General features: G+C 33.5%; 2 protein-coding genes across 3 annotated transcripts; one reads left to right on the top strand and one right to left on the bottom strand.

Moving 5' to 3' along the window:
* LOC107648544 (probable WRKY transcription factor 50) lies at window positions 7,052–9,176 on the top strand. Of its 2 annotated transcripts, XR_002349486.1 has the most exons (4): window positions 7,052–7,374; window positions 8,222–8,360; window positions 8,667–8,897; window positions 9,060–9,176. XR_002349486.1 is itself a non-coding variant. In XM_016352368.2 (3 exons), the coding sequence occupies exons 1-3, from the start codon at window positions 7,131–7,133 to the stop codon at window positions 8,797–8,799; spliced, it is 516 nt and encodes a 171-aa protein (XP_016207854.1). In that variant the 5' UTR covers window positions 7,052–7,130; the 3' UTR covers window positions 8,800–9,176. The 2 variants fall into 2 exon arrangements, 1 of the variants encoding a protein (XP_016207854.1); XM_016352368.2 differs by having other exon boundaries at window positions 8,667–9,176.
* On the bottom strand, window positions 9,904–14,526 carry LOC107605474 (protein PLASTID MOVEMENT IMPAIRED 1-RELATED 1). Its single transcript, XM_016307361.2, has 3 exons — window positions 14,353–14,526; window positions 11,658–14,119; window positions 9,904–11,336 (listed from the first exon to the last, which is right to left on the bottom strand). The coding sequence occupies exons 2-3, from the start codon at window positions 14,003–14,005 to the stop codon at window positions 10,406–10,408; spliced, it is 3,279 nt and encodes a 1,092-aa protein (XP_016162847.1). The 5' UTR covers window positions 14,006–14,119; window positions 14,353–14,526; the 3' UTR covers window positions 9,904–10,405.

Genomic DNA, 16,309 nt, shown 5'->3' with positions numbered 1-16,309 from the left:
CTCAACCTAGCTACATATGGTGCCATGAGGCTTCCTAGAAACAAGTCTTGATGAATACTTTTTGAAAAAACATAACATATAAAAATACAAGATGCTTGATTTTGACATATATATTGCTAATAAGGGGAAAGGTACCTGAAATTGACCTAGTGTCCCAATTTTAGTTTTATAGTCTATGAGGTCATCACCATTTGAAAATTCAATAATATTTTATTAGAGAACATTGTTGAGTAAGAGAAGGTAGCTAACTAATTTAGGTTTATCTAATGATTAATTTATTAGTTTATTTAAGTAAGTATTGAGAGTTTGAATTTTATTTTATATGTGTATGTGTAGTAATTTATATATTGTTGGTCAATAAAATTTTTTTAAATAATATATAAAATTTTAATTTATAATAAAATAGTCTTTATTCTGTTGAGTTAAAAGATTCGATGGAATCAATAAGAGAAGGTTGCATGCTTATATGAGACAATCAATAATGAAGGTTTGATGTTATGTATCATGTATGTATGTCTTACTAGCTACAACAACACTTTGAATCAATTAAGGAAGAATCCTCAGCCACTTATAACCATAAACATGAAAGACCGAGGAAGATACATATGAACTTCCAAGTAAGTGTTTGGGAATCTTGTCACAATTTCATGGGACCCCAAAAAATCTTGGTATTTAATTTAAGCTATCATTTGACTTGAGTCAACGAATAATGTTAATTAAGAATTCCGAACACAAAAATGAGCAAGCATTGGACTATATTATGATTGGTAGGTTGACATACACTATATGCAACATCTTTGTTGGAAAACTTGTTATCAAGAATAATTTAAAAAATATACTTCACAAAATAATCTTTAGTTAATAGAGATAAAATAATAAAATAGATTTAATAATTCAATAATGATTTTTACATAAAAAAATAAAAGTAGCATGTATATACTACTAAATTTTGAAAGTAATTTAAAAGTCTTTATTGTACAATAAAGTTGAAGTCAAATTAAAGGGCAATTTACCTAAATAAAATATTTAGAAACACATTTTATCAAAATATAACTTTTTTAAATTAAAGATGCAATTGTAATTTTAACAATTTTATAAAAACTGTTACTAGTAGCAGCGGATTATGGATGAACGTAAACTGTTACTGGCAACCACAATTTATATTAAAGAACTTGCAACCAAAAACTATTATAAACAACAGCGGTTTTTGAAGGAATAAATTTGGGCATAAATCGCTACAGGCAATAGTAGTTTATGTGTGCTTTATGCATATGCTTCTTGTCTATATATACCCCTCCAAGGTAATAAGGTAGTAGTGGAGTGTCATTTTTCACAAATGGATAGTGAGGAGAATTTTCTAGCTCTAGTGCATTACTTTGGCAAAATTCAGAAAAGCAAAAAGCACGGTGTTAAATTTACGGATAGGGAACTGCTTAGCTTTTTATCTTGTCGTTAAGTACGTTGGCCGATATAAAAAACAGCATATTACAGAAGTTGGGGGTGTGTGGAACAAAGTAGGTAAAAAAGTTGTTTTACAATATTCCTATTGCTGTTGTGTCAACCGGTGTGAAGTATGAGACATTTGTGATGGGTCCGATGAAGATATGCAGGTCTTGTTTCACTGTAGGAAAAGTTTTCCCGAAGTTAGAATACCCGAGTTGTTTGCCAAGTTGGAAGATGGTGTCGATAGCTCTGGGGCATCAGCGCTAAATTCTCAGTCGACGACAATGGGGTGCCTCAACGTCGATGCTTGTGGTAGCACCTACTTGTTTGCTGGTTGATCCTCCATGTGTTGCAGTTGGTACAGCTAGTTCACCTCGGGGTCTTCCTGATTTTGCAGTTGAGTCTGGACCGGATCGAGTTGAAAATGCAATACGAGAGGATGATTCAGACAATGAACCATCGAGTTCTGTCACACAGCAACATCCTCCACCTTTGTCAACCTTGAACTTGGAAGCCATAGGCCAATAGCCTAGTGTCGATGCAACGTTTGGGAGTCAGGGACTACATGATGCAATCGCTCCAACAGAATTTCAGATTGGCCAATCTTTCCAAAGTAAGGAGAAAGCTGTGTTGAGAGTAAAAGATTACCGCATTCGGCGTGGAGTTGAGTACAGGGTGATGGAATCGGACCATCTTAAATACCATGGGAGATGCAAAGAGTTCCGTAAAGAGTGCACGTGGATGATTTGTGTCATGCTCCGGCAAAGGAAGAGCACTTGGGAAGTGTGGAGGTACAACTGACTGCACACGTGCTTGGCCATATCGATATCACAGGTATCTTGATTATCATGTCATATGTGCGAGGATTTTTTCGTTGGTTAGAGCCGATGCGTCGGTAACGATAAAGGTGTTGCAGCAAGCTGCTAAGGCTCCCACACAATCTAAAAAAATCAACACAACCGTACGTTAGAACATTATTTATAGTGATAATGGTGAACCACTACTTATACAACCAACCACAGACATGAAACTTACATCTCGAGCGCTCAATCGATCTAATGCCATGCGATACTGTATAACCCTTTGCTCTTTCTCACCATTTGGTGGTAAGTATGATGTCCACCTGAATGATAGTAAATGGTAAGATGAAGGTTTAATACGACATATAATAGTTTATGAACTTGGAACAAATAAACGACACCTGGATGCCAATGGAAATGAAAAATCCTCAATCCCTTACGGCCTCAGAGAGAGGAACCGCCAAAAGATCCAACTCTATAGCAGCTAAAAAGGACTCGCCAAGTTAGTGATATTTCTATTCGCCACCCGACACATGCATCGGTACAACCATGCCAATGCAGCGAAACCCTAGCTATAATTATCCATGTCATCAAGATTCGCCACAAAAGGCAACCACCGAATATGAACCTGATTCGCACTCTTGTCACCAAATAACTAAGTGGATAACAACATCATAATATAGGCACTGCGTATATGCAAATAGTATCCTCAGTCGCATCAGCTGGTAACACCCTAAACCTCTCGTGGAACTATGTGAAGTGGACTGTCATCTACTTGACTTTACTCGGCGGTGGCAGCTCACTGAATAACTCCTGAAACTATTCCCAAGCTGGTCGGCCACCCTCCATGAATTTTTCGAACTCAGCTAGGCACCCACTAACGGCCTTCCATCAACAGGCAACCCAAGCTGATACGCCACATCTTGTAGCGTGATGGTGCACTCTTCGAAAGGCATATGAAAAGTATGTGTCTCGGGACACCACCTCTTAATGAATACACTAGTCAAGTGGTACAAATCAACCCTCTCTAAATAAGGTATGATTCGTTCATGCATAGACATATTTTGTTGCTGCCGAATGCTGTAGATACACCTACTCGACTGCACCATGCATTAAAAATAGCCACGACGCAATTAAATTCTACTTGATACACGCATAAACAATAAATAATTACTCAAAATAATTAAATAATTAAAAATAACCACAATGCATAAACACTAAATAATTAAATATATACTTGATACATGCAAAAACACTAAATAACATCTGCAACCTCTCTAATTACAAAAACACAACGAAGTCTAATATTTCATCCGCATTAAATCTTATATTCTAAATCATAGTTATCAGAACCGAACCGGTAATTAATTCGGTCATATGATCGGGTCACCAGGTAACTAGTTAATTGGTGAGTCACTAATTCACCCGGTTAACCCGATCATAATTAAAAAAAATATAAAATTATATAAATAAAATTAAAATAATATCTTAAAACTTAAAATGTAAGTCATTACAAATATTAATAATCTAATATCAATTTTTAAACATAACTAATGATCTTAAAAAAGATAATAAAGTAGTCTCTAGTACAAAATATGTTCTCAATTTAAATCAACAAGGGCGAATGAAGAACACAATCGGTAAATCAAGTCCAAGGAGTGATCTCAAAGTCGGCATCAATATCTTCATAGGACAAATTTGAGATGAAGACATTTTTAAAATTCTAGCAAAAGAAATAAAAGATTTTCAGCAACAAAAAAAATTTACCTAAGTGAGTTTCTAAGCAACACAGCAACAATCACCAAAATATTCAATTCAAACGTTATCATCCAGCAACAAAATTCAAGTATTCAACTCAAACATTATCCAGCAACAAAAAAATTATCGAGCAAGTTGTCAACTCAAAACCTCAAACATTATCCAGCAACAAAAAAATTATCCAGCAAGTATTCAACTTTGTCATCCAGCAAGTATTTAAATTTTCTCAAGTTCAATAACTCTAAAACCAAATACAACAGCAACATTAACCAGATTCAATAACAATTCTAAGTTTCTAACTCAAATTTTCTCAAGTTCAACAACTCTAAAACCAAATACAACAGCAACATTAACCAAACTCAACAAAAATTCTAGTGAAAGAACAAAGTAAAAAATTTGAAGGGATTTCACCTGATTGACTGATTCTGACACCGCGATTGGCGCGACACAAGATGACGACGACCACCACCCGAGGGAGCTGCTGCTGCTTGACTGATTCTGTCTGCTTTTGCCGCTGATGAACCGAACGCAGGGGCACAGGACCGCGGCGACGACCGAGATGAGGGAACGAGATGAGAGACCGAGAGAGCGACGAAGTGAGGAGTGAGAGATTGATAGTGATGATTGTCGAGGTGAGGGGAGAGACGAAAGAGTGACGAGGTCAGATGAGGTCGTGAGCCAGTGAGTGAGATGGAGAGAGCACAGAGACGAGGCTGGCTGGGTTAGGGGGGGTACGCCATTTCAGTTATTAGGAAAAAAAAATAAACACGACCCGGACCGGGTTAAATTAATCGGCCGAGTCACCGAGTTTCATGAAAATCTGTCGGGTCGAACCGAGTTTGACTAGGTAAGCTGGTTCAACGAGTAGCTCGGTCCAGTCAGGTGACTAGGTGACCGGGTTTTCGGTCGAACCGACTAGGTCGAGTCGGGTCTGATAACTATGCCCTAAACTATAAATCTTAAGGTATGATATTGTCCATGTCCTATACGCTACATACTACATTCTATATCACAAAGTCTAATACTAAACTATAAATATTCATTTAGAGAAAGTCTAGGGACCAGCACTTTTATTAAAATTTGGTCAGCACTTAATCAGCAAAAGAAAAGTGAGTAATTCCACACCATTAGATATAATCTTACACCATTAAAAATACTCATGATGGCTAATTGATGGTTACAAATCACAAAATTTGCTGGTCCCCTAGCACTCCTTATTAATTTATATATTCTATTTTTTATACCCTACATTCTAGATCCTAAATTTCAAAGTGTAATACTCAACTATAAAGATTAAATTATAAATTCTAGCTCCTATACCCTACATACTAGATTCTATTTTCCAAATTCTAAGACTAAAAGAAAAACACGCTCACCTCGTCAACAATGGCACCGGCAATGTATGCAACGCCGTTCAGTTGGTACAAGCTCTGTTCGTCTGCCATGCTGTCCAGTTGAAGGTCAACTGATAAGAAAACTCGAATCTGCTCCCAAAATCCTCTTCCTTCTCTCTAGAATTTCTTCTCTCTAACAAATTTCACACTCCACACCAAACGAAGAATCTGCGACTTGCTATCGCGGTTTTATAGCCCCTGTTAACATAAATCGCGGCTAGCTCTAACGATTTATATCCAAGCAATGCAACACATAAATCGCTAGTGGTTTATGCCTAAATCCATTTCTTCAGAAACTGTTACTGCTTATAGCGGTTTTTGATTGTACGTCTTTCAACGTAAACTGTGACTGTTAGTAACGGTTTACGTTTATCCTTAATCCGTTGTTATTAGTAGCGGTTTTTATAGAATAGTAAAAATTATAATTGCGTCTTTAATTTAAAAAAATTATATTCTAGTAAAATGTGTTTTTAAATATTTTATTTGAGGGAAATGTCCCAAACCAAAATACAATAAATTGAATGTGGAAAGAACATATGTTCAAATTTATGTCTCTCAAAAGGTTATCGCTGGTGAGAAAAATATAATTAAACAGCATTTCTATATACTTTTATTTTAATTTTTAAATTTTTATTAAGGCTTTGTTCTTTGTTNNNNGTGTTTTAAATAATTTTATTTACCTTATTTAATATTTTCAATATTAAATAACTGAGAAGCCACAAAATAATTATTTTTGATAAAGTTATTATATTAATTAAATTCTTAAGAATTTATTTACCCAAGAGAGATGAAAAAGGACCAACTTATTTTTGCTATAAACTAGAGCTTTATTTTATTTTATTTTATTTTGCAAATAATACTGTCAAACTCACCCTTAATCCTTAAATTATTAATGGCACACTAAACATATTCTAGAATCTATGTAGCATGAAGTCATGAACCCTCCACTATTATTCTCTCGTATTAAAAATTATTAAAGATATAATTATTTGTATATTTTTTATTAATTTGAATTTTAAAAAAAATAATATTATGACAAAAATAATATCGCTCAAATTGGATAAGATTGCTTAGATATATTCTTACATAATATAAATTTAACACATCATATTAGAAACACACACAATAAAAGTGGGTATTGTCAAATTTATTTAAATATATATTCAACATAAGTTACATGTTTGTTGGTATGGTATTGTAAAACTCAAAATTTAACATTTTTTATCTATTACAATACATTTTTTTTTTAAATTTAAGTTGATAGAAGAAGATATATGATTTATTATATATTTATCGTGTTTCTTATGTAAGCGTATTTTTCCGTTAATTTTAATTAATATATATTATATATATTTTTTATAATTTAGATCAACAGTTAAAACAACTGGAACACCGGTACTCTCAGTGCACTTGAAATGTTTCCTATCTATATTTACAACACTTGAAACTTGATATGACAAGTCTTCTCCAAGTCATCTCATTATTTTTTTCCCAATTCTTTATTATTCATAGCAATCATTTTCAATGGTAATGGTACGTGGCAATCCATAATCCTACTTTAATTTTGCATATTACCTTTCAAACTTCAATATCATTATTAACAATTCAATTCATAGGAAACTCACCATGAAGCCTCCTAGAAGCTATCTATAAAAATATATATACTCTTTATTTGGTGAGCCCATGTATGAAATGAAATGAATTAATCAATTATTATGGTACGAGAATTAATAAGATGTCAGATAATAAGAATCATCAAATTCCTGAAGCAGAGTCACCACCTGAGAGTGATGACTTGAGCAACAATTGGTCTCTTGAATTATCAGATTACTTGGCCATTGATGATGATACTCAATGGCTTGATGATGAGTCATTTGTTTCTCAGCATAATCTTTATCATCAAAACTATGTTTTCCATCATCAACAACCCATTCAAGTTGGAGAAGCTACCTCCAACTTTGAAGGCTCTTCATCAACAAGTAAGTCTATATTGCCTTTAATTTTATTTTATTTTTATGTTGTTTTAATGCAAAATATCATTAGTTACATACAGGATATTTTCAGTTACACCAATCTAATATAATTTACCTATTTTTATACAAGAAATATTAAATTCTGGTAGCATATATTTGATGATCCATAAATACTCTTCTTTTTCAATGAAACCTTCACATATTACAAATGAAACGTGCATTTGTTTGAGTATTCATTATATGACATCAAATCAGTTAGGCAAGTATGTCATGTGGTAACTAATTTTTCGCGAGGGAATGTTAGAGGGCTAGTAGAATTTATTATTTTTGGCCAACAGCTAATGTTTAAAAATGTGGGTTAAAAATACATGATTAGATTATTAAACTAAAGATATTAAGTTGATAGCTAAAAATGATGGTCAAAAACCACTAAATTCTACTTTATCCTCTGACATTTTTTGTCACTCAATGTTCAACTTTAACTTTAACGAGTAATAATTAAATAAAGAACACGTCTCTAAATTAGTGACAATAAATATTTATCGTTGATTTACCACTAATAATTTCTCACTAGATAATCGTAAATTAACAACAAAAAATGTTGATCTTTACAAAATTTTGTTGCTAATCTGCCAAATTCTTGTAACAATGCAAAGAACATTTGCAAATGTGTCTCTTTTCTCAAACCTAGCTAAGAGCTAACCATGCATACTATCATCTTTGGTTCTTCTTACAAAAGCAGTTTCAAAAGTCACATATATAATTACTTCAACTTTTGATGAATTATTTATGTGGACTTAATTAATCATAACCATGATTGGTTATGCATGCATATATGCATGTGTCTTAAAAGACATAAGCAGTGGACAAGAGAAGAAGGAAGCTAGACATAGATATGCATTCAAAACAAAATCAGAGGTTGAAGTGTTGGATGATGGATACAAGTGGAGGAAATATGGAAAGAAGATGGTCAAAAATAGCCCCAATCCAAGGTATATAGTATATATATGTATTCATTTCATTATCATTATTATATATATGGTAAAAACTCAGGTGCAGTCCACTTTACGTGAAGTTGATAGTTGAAAGTCGTTAGATGAAAATTTAGTCAAATCAGTCAAATTATCTAACGGTTCTCAATTATTAACTTCACGTGAAATCGACTTTGAGTTTCCACCTTATATGTATATATACATGGTGTATATCATGAACAAATTTATGTGTAATTGGTCTCTAAGAAATAAAAAAAGTTTAATGAATAGAAATATTTTATATATTTATTATATTTGGTTACACAGGAATTATTATAGGTGTTCAGTGGATGGATGTTCAGTGAAAAAGAGAGTAGAGAGGGATAGGGATGATCCAACGTATGTCATAACAACCTATGAAGGGATCCACATTCACCATCCTTCTTCATCTCGCTACTAGCTTTATATATGTAAACTTATTTATCTTTACTAAGGTCTGTAAATAAAGAATAATATTAGAGGAAATATTTATGCTATTTCTTTTTGTGTTAGTATATAGTATAGGAAGAGTTTCACCGGAAATATTGGTGTTCCAGTTGTTTTAACCGTTGATCTGAATTATAAAAAATATATATAACATATAATAATTAAAATCAACGGTTAAAACAACTGAAACACTGGTATTCCCGGTATACCTGATAACTTTCCTATAGTATATAGCACCATGCATAGTTTTCCACCTAAACAAAGGGTAAGACATACAATCGGCTTCTTTTACTAACAATGTTGGTCTAGCTAGTTAGATTATAAGATTGAATTAATCAATATTTACCAAAAGAAATTAGAAAGTTAACCCTTATCACTCAATTTTTTAAAATTATTTTGTTCTATATATTAAACTTTTAAATTTTAAATTCTAACTTCAAATCATAATTCTGCAAAAAAAAAAATGAGTTAAAATTTTAATTTTTTATACTTATTTATACCGAATTATGGTTAACATTCACTACAAGAAAGCTGACAGATAGTAGCTGTTTGTTTGCGGTGGATGATAAAAAAAAAATAAAAAATAAAACATTTTATGCATGTCCCGCATAATGGTTGTGGCATTCTCATGAAAATATACAAAATAAGAATACAAATATGAAGGGATTGTGAGAAAAAAAAAACACCATTATTGCTTATTAGAGGGCCTAATTAGGCTCAACTAAACAACACACTAATGTGATGAAATAAATACCTTCTTGGTCACCTCATACATTCATACAATATAATTGTCAGTCATAAAGAAATAGAGAAAGTTTATATAATAATTAAAAAAAGAAACAGAACAACATTACGTGTACATAATATTTATAGAATACTATACCAACATAATTTTTTTCATTCATCATAACTCCAAATGATGTGAACTTCACATTCTACTAATAATAAATGCTCTAATTAAATGATACTTGTCAACACAAAATCAAACAAATGAATTTTTTAAAAAGTAAAATATAAAAATTTCCAACAAAGGATTATGCCATCAGAGTCATCAGCTTTAGGAAATGGAATATTTTTGTTTTTTTTTTTTTTACAACTAGACTAATGTACTAATAATTTTTAAATTACACATAATACTCAACCGAAAGAAAAAGTGTTTATCAAAACTTTCAAGAAGGTATTTTGTTATTCAATCAGTTACAACTGTAATCACCTTCAATCCAGTTATAACTGATTATCTATATCTAATAAACTTTGGTGTAACTCATACTCGAGTTCAACCAACTTTTCACTCAAAATATCTTCATGATGCACCAAGTTGAACCCATTTGTATCATGCATCAAGATAATTCAATGGTGTAAACTTTAGCATAATTTTAAACCAGTAACTTCTATTAGATTTACACCATTGAAATTATCTTAATGCCTCATGCACCAAACATAACTTGGTGAATTTATGACATTCTGAGAAAGTTCAATATACCTCAGAGTTTGAACTAATTGATTCGTATAAACTATCTACAAAGAGGAACATTTTTCCCCCCTAAATTGGCTAACATGGCATGTCAGAAAATTATCTGTTAGTTCAATTTGGAAAAGATAATATCAGGGTTCCGAATGTGTACATTTTCAGCACTAGTCCTCTTGTTATCATGAACACAAGAAATGCTCCATAAAATATCCTCATTCAGCAACTTGTTGGTCAACAATGGGAACGATCTAACGATTGCCTTTGACTTCGAAGTTGAATGTTTAGCAGTACTACTACTATCCATGCCGGTGGTGCGCAACCATCGGAATGCAGATTGCCGCTGAGCTCCGGTACCCCATAGTTTCCTTTTCCCGGCCTCATTGGTTGTAACACTGGCAAGATGAATCTCACTGATCTTAAATCTGAACTGGGGTGCTGAGTTTTCTACATCATTTGAATCATTTTGCAGGGCCTCGTTCTCAGCTCCCTCATCCTGTCTTTCAAGAAAAATGCTGAGGGATCGCGACGATTCATCATCGTGTATGTGAACCCTTTCGACTTGAGTTAAAACCAGCATCGGAACGCCAACAGGTTCGTAATTTCGTAGGGGATCCCTAAGCTGGATCATGCAAGCCACTGTTATGTGGTTTCCAAGGAGTCTGTATTTGCTGCCATATATTCTTACCCTGTCCATGGCCTTTTCCAACACTTCATCGTCTAATTCCGAGATTTTCGAATGATGAGCTTTAAGGACCTTTAAAATTTGCTCCAAATCTCCTTCAATAATCCCAGAATCCAATCTCAACCACTGATCCAATGTCACTGACAGACCTATCAATCCATTAACATCAACAATCCCCGTATGCTGCTGGGGACGAATGCTTGATGGTGCCGCCACAGTCGACATGCCAGATTGTATTCTTAACCCTTCTATCAAAAGGGTTTCAATCATACCAATAGCTATAGGAGCTATAGCTTCTAGGGATAAGGAATTGAAGTCTATGCCTTGATTAATTACATAACCATGTGGAAACTCATGCCTGCAATAACATTTAAGAAAAGGAAATCAGAAAATATAAAATAGAAGCTAATAATATTTGAATAAAACTGTTGAGTTTCACATTGTGCAGTGTGTAGGAATATGACCAAATAGCCTTTATAGAAATAGCTTCGGTCATTCTCCCCCTTTGAACTAACTTCTGGGGCAAGAATATTGGTCACCAATTAACCGGTGAATGTCTAGTACTTCAAACTCCATATCAAAATTCCAAGAGAAACAAAACAAACATGAATATAAGATGGTAACTTGAAAATAATAATAATAATAATAATTCAATAAGGCCACTAAAGCACTTCCTAACCTTCTAGGAGATCTCATGTCAGTTGTAGCTTCCCACGCAATTCGCTTAATGGATTTTCCAGTGATATCTTGCAAAGGCATTAATTTGTAGATATGATTATACAGATCCTCAACTCCATCAGATGCCATATGCAGAAGTATCTCCAATACATCATTACCCATTTCTGCAGGTAGAACAAGTGGATTAGAAGCTTGAACGATTAGCTTCCCACCAATTTTCGCATGTCTGAAGAGGGAAGGACTCATGGACTTGAGAAAGCCTCCATCCTTAGTTTCAACAAATGAACCAAGCCCTTCTTCAATTGAAGGTAACGTCGATGATTCTTCATTCGGTAACTCAATTGGACTTCCAAATCCACCGGACCACGTTCCAGGAGAATTTTCAAAGTCCTTTTCATTTAATCCCCATTGTTGCATCAATGAGTCAGTCTCTAGATCTTCAAGCATTTTAGCATTCCTTCTATGTAGTAATAACCGACTCGCCCTTTCATGATCCTCCTCAGCAGATTGAATAGTTAAAGACAATTCAGAAGCCACAGCAAAATCTTCCCTACCCTGTCCAAGTGTATCTATATCTATCCCCAGTTCCTCCTTATTTGCATCGAAATAAAGACTGAAGTTACCTGAAGACAGAGCCTCTTCTACAAACTGGCTTAAAAGCTGTTCTCTAGGAGATTGTGGATCACCATGGCAACCCAAGTCAAACGTGTCACTCTCCGTAGCAAGCATGTTCAAGAAATCATTTGCCACAGATTCAGTGAAATCATCCAAGCTATGCGACTTTTTCAATGTTCTATGTGTTTTATAATCAGACTGGAGACTCAACTGGTGTTGTTCGTGATGTAGAAACTCATTCATTGGCCATAAAGCATCCAAGTTATCTAAAACTACCAACTCCGGTGATGTCTCATGAGCTGTATCCACTGCTTTCATGGAAGTTTGATCGGCACATGTGCTACTGCAGTTAAGTTTGCTGTCATCTGCAATCGCCCCGTTCAAGCAACTATGACATATGTTATCCCTTGAATCACATCTTGTGTTTCTGTCTAAATCTATGTCGTCGTCCTTAATAATCTCATCCACATTAATGATTTCAACCGTAGATACATCAATTGTTTTAGTTCTTTCCTGATCAGGTTTCATGGAATTACCATCCGATGTTTCTACACCCTGTTCAATAATGGAAAACTCAGTGTCATCAGACTCTGTGTCATCACACTCATGTTCAATTGATTCTTCAGGAAACTCCGATTTCAGAGGAATTTTGGTCCTAATTGGTTCCAAATCTTTCGAGTCTATCCAGGCTGGATCATCCAAGTTCTGCTCATCAAGTTTCTGATATAATAAACTGATTGACTTCGAAAGACCTGAGCCAGAATTCAGCAATAATTCATTGCACGATGTTGCATCATCTGAATGAGGGACAACCAATCTATTTTGCAGCTCATGAGTATAGCTCCCAGATTGCCAAGACTTTATGTCCCTGTTGCTATAACCAAAATCCACAGCATTGTCTGCGGTACTAGACCTGCTAGCCTCCAAATTAATAAGGTTGAGAACATTTGGATTGCTACCACCGAATTTCATCAATTCATCATTTAGGACTTGATAACTGAAACTAACATGTAGGCTAGCTCCCATAGCGCTTCCTGCCAATCTAAAACTTGTGGTCCATTTCCCGGAACTATTGTCGCCCCTTAATGCCTCCAAAGTTAGAGGCAAAAGTCTTGTGAGATCTACCTCATGATGCCCTATGTCAACTTCAGGTGCCCCAACAATAGAAACATAAATCATGAAACGCTTAGAATCATACTTCACGGAATGACTAGTCCCACTGCCGCTACCATATACCGAGCACTTATGGGCCAAAGTTTCATCAAACTCAACAGCACCGCCAAAAACCATTGACGAGCGTGTCTGCAAACTGCTGTTTTTCCTTTTCCAATGAACACGCAAACTAATGCCATTGAAATTTGACGGCAACCCTTGAACCGAGTGGACATGGAGATTAAAACAACAATGGAACTTCTGACTACCAATATGGGTCAAAGCTTTCAAGGGCTTCCTCCAATTCCATGCTGAAGACAACTTCTTGTCCTTGACAAACAGATCATCCCTAACATATTCTGGAGCAAATTGAACTTTTGGCTTTGCTACACGAGTTTTCTCAGCAGATTTGGATCGAATATTCGACGAAGAGAACAAGCCCTTAGAAGGGGCCTTGTTCAAGTAAAGGGCTCTGCTTATTTCCTCAATGTCACGCAGTAACCGACCATCTTCACAGTTAGCTTCTCCAACATCACCACCATCAATATCTTGATCCCCACACTCAAACTTTGATTTTATCATCTTATTGGCATTGAAGATTGAACAAATTGGTAAATATAGAAAAACACCCAACAAATTCTATCAACCCATCACACTAGATGTTTCACGGATGAATCAATTTAGGATATTCGTGACCTATAACAAAGTAACAAACCATATAAATTACAATCAGATATAAACACAACCACCATAATCATCATATCATAGCTCCTAGCTAGGATACATCAAAATACACAGCAAGCAAGAATTCTGAGAAAAACCCATTGTTGTTCCGCAAAGAAAGTTACAAACTTTACATGATTTGCAACACTAATCTAAGAGCAATAAAGTAAAATTGAAAGTTGAAGCTTATGAATGAAAGAACTCACTGAAAAATAAGTATTCGGTGGTTGTGGCTAGTGCAGCGTGAATCTGATGGAACGAGGAACACCCGAAAAATTAGCTTTGGTTTTGATGAAACAGGAATTGTGATTTGGAACGAAATGAAGCGGTTTTGTTGACTCCCTGTTATGCTTTTTTTTTTTTTTTATCCTTTGCTTATTATAATTGTCAACATTTTTATTTATTTATTTATTAGGTAAAGTATATTTTTGTCGTGAAATTTGTCAAAAGTTTTTAAAATACCTCTATGTTTTAATTTTTTTCTAAAAATTTTTAATTTGTATCAAATATATTATCCACAGCTAAATTTTCAAAAAAAATTTAAGATTAATCTAACAATAATGTATGAAAATTATATTTGATTTGCTTATATTGAGGGTTATAGTTATGAAATTGTTATTGAATTGGTCTTAATTTTTTTGAAAAATTAGCTGTCAGTGTTATATTTGATACAAATCGAAAACTTTTGGGACAAAATTAAAAGTTAAAACAAAATAAAACTTAGGAATATTTTTGAAACTTTTGTCAAATTTTAGGAACAAAAAGTATACTTTACCCTTATCTATTTTTCTAAAGTTAGGAGTGAGACTCGAACCCACAACCTTTAAGTAAATATGGAAAGACATGTCAACTTTTTTATTTATTTATTTTAGACTTTAATAAGTTTTTAATTTTTATAAAATATTCACTTAAAGCATATTCGTATCAATTTTTAGTACACTACTAAGTATTATATCTTCCTTTTATAATATAAAAAATAATTTTTTATTTTTTTATCAATCACTTAATATTATAAGTAAAAAATATACACATAAAATGTATATAAAAATACATATAATATTTCGATATTTTAATACATATGATATATTTGTGAAATACTGTTATTTAGATTTGAATCAAAACTAATGACAGACAAACTTTTAAATACATTTTTAATTTTTTATACATATGTTCTTTAAAAAGATGATTGGTGTATCATGTATGGGTTTGTTAAGTGCATATAAATGCACATATTTTTGGAGGAGATTTACACACACAAAAAAAAAAAATCATCATACATTTTTTAAATAATTTATTCCACTACACTACATGACCTCTTATTTAACCATACTAAGTTTTAGACCGAATGCAAACAACCTCTAACAAAAATTGCACATAATTAGTTAATTACATGCCCTAAGTCTGCTGAATCACCGTATAAATAAGTAAATAACCAATTGTACAAGAGATATGTAGCACTGTTGAAGAAATGAAAACCAGAGATTTTATTATCCTCTATAGGATATAAAATTCTTACTTTATTACACCTAGTCGTTCATATTTTTTAAATTATATCTTCTCAATCTTTAATTATTTTGTGATTATCAATGCGAACCTCCAGTCCTCCATGGTCTATATAAATAAGAATTTTTCTATAAACACAAATGGATGATAAATTTTTTTTCTCCGAACAATCTGCAACATTTACCTCTAGCACATTCGTTCTAATGGCATTTTGAGAAAGTTAATAACAAACGTCCTTTACGGAGTATAAACCATACTTGAATTCAATCACCTATTCATTCAAATCAAACCATCTTCAAGGACACGAACAAAAGCAATCAAGTGAGAATTTCATTTTATGAACTGAAATTCGACGCCCTGGTCATATTGGTACATATGCATGTACTCTTACACAAGTTGTGAATTGTGATTCTCATATTGTTGATACAAAAAATTGTTTAAAGCTTCCTTTGATCATAGAATCGCACTACTGTAAATCCCTTGAACAACTCACCATGAAGAGCTGCATCTACTCCCAAAATTGAGATTATTGATGAGCTTAATCGACTGATTTATTTGTGAGTCGGAAAAATCTAAGCAAAACACATATATATACATTCAGATTTAGTAAATCCTTTCTTCTCGTTCTTGCTGTTTCTTTTTATATACAACTTTATCATT

This window comes from Arachis ipaensis, chromosome B06, assembly GCF_000816755.2.
Source record: "Arachis ipaensis cultivar K30076 chromosome B06, Araip1.1, whole genome shotgun sequence".
Classification (NCBI taxonomy): Eukaryota; Viridiplantae; Streptophyta; class Magnoliopsida; order Fabales; family Fabaceae; genus Arachis; species Arachis ipaensis.
Note: the sequence above shows the minus strand (reverse complement) of the source record. Positions and strands in the feature narration are given on the sequence as shown.

Excerpts from the sequence above, each read along its gene's own strand:
- LOC107605474 (XM_016307361.2), bottom strand. The coding sequence starts at position 14,005 with ATGATAAAATCAAAGTTTGAGTGTGGGGATCAAGATATTGATGGTGGT. Across the intron at positions 11,337-11,657 it reads GACATGAGATCTCCTAGAAG|GCATGAGTTTCCACATGGTT; the intron begins GTTAGGAAGTGC and ends ATGTTATTGCAG.
- LOC107648544 (XM_016352368.2), top strand. The coding sequence starts at position 7,131 with ATGTCAGATAATAAGAATCATCAAATTCCTGAAGCAGAGTCACCACCT. Across the intron at positions 7,375-8,221 it reads TGAAGGCTCTTCATCAACAA|ACATAAGCAGTGGACAAGAG; the intron begins GTAAGTCTATAT and ends GTGTCTTAAAAG. Across the intron at positions 8,361-8,666 it reads AAAAATAGCCCCAATCCAAG|GAATTATTATAGGTGTTCAG; the intron begins GTATATAGTATA and ends TTGGTTACACAG.